Here is a 4,307-nt window from a genome sequence, read left to right on the forward strand (position 1 = left end):
AAGAAAGAAAGAAAGAAAGAAAGAAAGAAAGAAAGAAAGAAAGAAAGAAAGAAAGAAAGAAAGAAAGAAAGCTGCCTGAGGCTCCTCTCAACACCTCAGGAAGCACATGGGAGAAGGGCTGTGTTACCTCATGCTGCTCCCAGACAGGAAATGTTGGGCTCTCAGAAAAGGGACAGGGGAGATGGCTCAATAGGATAAGCACTTAACCGGCAAACACAAGGATCTGAATAGTTCAATCCCCAGTTCCGCAAAAAAAAAAAAAAAAAAGCGGGGGGGACAGGGCCTCTCCTGGGAACAGGACATTTCTCCCACTTCCCCACCCCTTTCCACATTTCCTCTGAGACCAACTTTAGAGCCATCTGGAAGTCACCTGAGAGGAGCCTGCTTTTGAGAGGAACACTTGTGACATTCTCATGACTATCAGAAAGGAGAGAAGAGTAAGACAGGAAGGGTGGGGTTTAGGCTCAGTGGGCCAGCTGAGGAGGGATTTAATGTGTCACCATCAGGCAGGGCCTTGGTGGATGTGTCTTCAGGATAAAGGTTGCAGAGAAGAGATTGGGCATCGTAATTTTAAAAGCATAAGCTCCATGAGGATGAATATTTGTGAGTTTTGCTCCTCGCCATTTCCCTGTGCCTACAGCAGTGGTGGCAAACCTATGGTATGCATGCCACAGCGGGTGGTTTCTTATCACTGAAGGTTTGCCATCACTGACCTAGAGAGACACTTGGCACCAGAGGCCACTGAGCTCATGTACAGTCAGTGGCTCACCCAGCCATAGGAAGCACAGTCACCAAGACACCCACACAGAAACCAAGGAAGCAGCAGGGCAGGAGGTGATCCTAGTAATGACAGTGGAGCTGCCACAGGGGCCCCAAAAGTAAGGGTGGGGACAGCAGGGTCTTAGGCAGTACCCCTCTCCCCAGGACTCTGCCCAACAGACAGTAACATCTGCTCTGAAGAAGAAGGAAAAAGGATAGGCCACTTGCCTGAGATAAGAGATTGAAATTCCTTCACATCCCACCACCCTGTTCTAATTTGGACATGGCTACAGGGACATCAAGGCCCACTGAGACCATGGGCAGTGAGGTCCTCCTGCAGCAAGACAGGCCTTTCCCTGAAGCCATCTCCCCTCCCAGTGAACTGCTCACATGCAGGCCCACAATTAGCTCCCACTCTCTTCTCTGAGGTCAACAGCTTCAGCTCAGTGTTCAGGAGAGAGAAGAGGCAGGAGGTGATTGGATGAGTCAGCCTGATTAGCTCTTGCTTGCCCAGGTTGCCTGCCAAGTGTGGAAGGCTGGAGACAGGCTGCAGGTCTGAGAGAATCTAATAGAAACAGAGACACTGGAAGGTGGAAAGGGCTGCCTATGGGAGAAAAGGGTTGTCCCAGTGTAGGGGAAGTAGAAGCAGGGGTCAGCAGGGACCTCTCAAGCCAGCCAGAGTGAAGGCAACTTGCTGTGTGAGAAGGTCACGGCTAAGAGCAGACAAACAGGACAGCAGGTGTGGTAGGAGGGTACAGCCTGTGGAAGGGGAGTGCTCACCTTCTCCAACACCTGCTCTCCCCTCCCTCATTGGGCCATCTCCTGGGCTTTGCAGAAGAGGAGGGAGGTCGAAAGGAGCAAACCCCAGGTAACCAATGCCTTGGCTGCATCTCTCAAACCTGGGCAAAGAAGCTGGCAAGAGCAGGGTGTCTTGTTGAGGCTTAAACACACAATGACAATGCACAGTGTCACACAAAGATGCATTCCCCTCTGCAGACAGCTCTCCAGGGCCCAGATGTCTGGATGTCCTCTTTCTTTCACATCAGCTAGAGGCTGAACACGGAGAAGCTGAAGCCACTGTGCCCTGCCCTGTCCCAGGACAAGGTAAACATCTGTCCACTGAATGACTGAGTAGACAGAAGCTGCAACAGCCACAGACACAGGTACCACACCCAGACTGCTCTAGAGCACACTTTCTTCTGATGAGCACCCTCAGACTCTCAGCCAGATGACAGACAGGGCCGTGGGGGCAGGGGATGGAAATACTAATTGTACCTCCTTCCTGCAGGCTTGAGGAGGCATCCAGGTGTGGGCATAGCAGGGCCATGGTCACATGGCGGGCGGAATGAGTCAAGATCTTCTGATCACTGAGACAGCCTCCCCAAGCACTGCACACCTGGTCCCCAACCAAACTCTGCACTCTACCCTAGTTGGCAGTCAGGGGAGGCAGAGGAGGAGACAGAGGAAAGCGCACATTTTTGGTTGAAGGGAGCTTAGTGCAGTTCCAATAGGAGGAAGCCAGCACACTAAAAGGCTCAGAACTACTACTACTCCCCAGCTGGAGTCACCCTAATCCCACCAAGCCACTGTCCTTGCCCATGCTTGAATGTAGGAGCTATTTAGGAGAAACCAGATTCTCATTGAGCTCACTGGAGGTGGGGGAGTGAGCAGAGATCACAAGGAAGGAAGGGAGGAAGGAAGGGAGGGAGGGAGGGAGGGAGGAAGGAAGGAAGGAAGGAAGGAAGGAAGGAAGGAAGGAAGGAAGGAAGGAAGGAAGGAATCAGCCACCCAGATCAAGGCACTCACTGGCACCTCCAGCTCCAGGCAGATCACAGAGCTGGAGCTTAGCCAGCCACACAGGTCCCTCAGCCCTCTCTTGCCTCACTTTCTTCCTTTAGAAATGTGTTGATTAGGGGGTTTGAGACGACCCAAGTAGACTGGGGGCGAGAGTCAGCGGAAGCTTTGCTGGGAGCAAGCACTCAGCCCCACGGAATCATGGCTGTCTCAGTTTCCCCAAATCAGGCCTGGAGTGGGTTCAGCTCAGCCCTTCCCAGAATGGAGTAGAGCGTGCTCTAGGGTGCAGGGAATGGCACAGACGGACAATGGGAACAAAAATATTTAGCTGCCCCTCTCAAAACGCCTGACCTGCTCATATGCCTTACTTGGAGGGGTTTCTGAGGGCTGAGAGTAAAGTGCGAAGTCCAATGCCCTCCGCCACCTACAACTGCCCTGTGCCTCCAAGCACAGCTGCCCACCTACCGGAATGGTCACTTTTCCCAGAGGGGAAGAGGGGCCCCAAGAACCTTGCTGGGATGTGGAGCTTGTCTACAGCTTTTCTGGACCCGCCAGCCGCTCTACTACCACTCCCACTCCCTAGCTGGGAGGAGAAGCAGCGCCACCCAAGACCCTCGGGAGGTCAAGCTGCAGGAGGTCGGGGGCGGGGAGCCGGGGCGTGCACTCACCCAGGCGCAGGGCGCGGGGCGCGGTGCACAAGAGCAGGAACGCAGCACCCAGACTCGCGACCACCAGCCCGCGCCGCCGCCAGCAGCAGCGCCTCCCCATGCTGTGCTCTTTTCTAGGCGTGGGTACAGTCCTCTGTGTCCGGCAGGGATCAGAGGTTCGCAGCCCTAGGACCCGCCCCGCACCGGCCCTTCTCTCCAGGCTGGATCCGCCGCCCGGGCCGCAGCATGTACCAAGGCTGCGGCGCGGGGGGGCCCGAGCTGTGTAAATTGTGGTGGACAGACCCTGGAGTTCCCACCGCCGCCAGCGACCGGGAGGTGGGTGCCGGCTGACCATACACTTGGTGCTCACGCCAGGATCGGACCACCACGTGGCTCTGGAACCCCAGACCCTGGCGCGGTGGGCGGAGACCCGGGGAGCGGGCCTAGTCGCAGGTGAGGCTCCGCCCTTAGAGTTTGCCTCGGGGTGCCAGCATCCACCGGAAGAGAAGCTTTGTCTCTGTGGCTGAAGAGAAGAGCAGACCGTTCCAGGCAGTGACCCCTGCCTTTTTGCTGCCTTAAATACCACAAGTCCAAGGAAGCATGCTCCCTGTCTGTGACTCCTCCTGGTTCCCACCCCCAGTATCAGGCACCAGAGGGACCTTTCTGTCCCCTAAAGCTACCCTGTAGCCTGACATGGTGGGAGGTCTCCAGATCCCGCCAGAATACTGCCTCTGCAGGTCCTGTCCACGCCTGAAAGGAAAGATGAGGTCCGAATCCCCCACCTAGAGCTGTTCTGGGCATCAAGTGAGCACTCAGAACTTACTGAGATCTCCGGGGTGGGTGAGGACAGCAGGCCGCGAGAGTGACGTCCAGCCTTTGAAAGATAAAGGCGGGAGGTGTAGCTCGGTAATGGAACACTTGCTTAACTTTTGTGGAGCCCTAAGTTCCATTCCCAGCAGCAGGGGAAAAAAAAAAAAAAAAAAAAAAAAAAAAAAAAAGGATAAATGCATCTAGCTACCCCTGAGGGGCGAGCAGACCACCGCTGACCCCAAGGTCTTGCTGCCCAGGTTGTTAGGGAACTAAAGATATAACTATTCGTGTGTGCAT

The 4,307-nt window shown here is 55.0% G+C and overlaps 1 protein-coding gene across 2 annotated transcripts in view; it reads right to left on the reverse strand.

Moving 5' to 3' along the window:
• Chst13 (carbohydrate sulfotransferase 13) overlaps positions 1–3,368 on the reverse strand; it is a 22,918-nt gene extending 19,550 nt beyond the window's left edge. The window contains exons 1-2 of one of the 2 annotated variants that reach the window (XM_023713340.1): positions 3,222–3,368; positions 1,540–1,671 (exon numbers count right to left, since the gene is read on the reverse strand). In XM_023713340.1, coding sequence (XP_023569108.1) covers positions 1,540–1,671; positions 3,222–3,321 — 232 coding nt within the window. In that variant the 5' untranslated portion in view covers positions 3,322–3,368. The remainder of the gene's footprint in view (positions 1–1,539; positions 1,672–3,221) is intronic. The other variant, XM_004629538.2, reaches the window with a different exon arrangement.
• Between the last annotated feature and the right edge of the window lie 939 nt (positions 3,369–4,307).

The sequence above is a fragment of the Octodon degus genome, unplaced genomic scaffold (assembly GCF_000260255.1).
Source record: "Octodon degus isolate 3935 unplaced genomic scaffold, OctDeg1.0 scaffold00030, whole genome shotgun sequence".
Lineage (NCBI taxonomy): Eukaryota > Metazoa > Chordata > Mammalia > Rodentia > Octodontidae > Octodon > Octodon degus.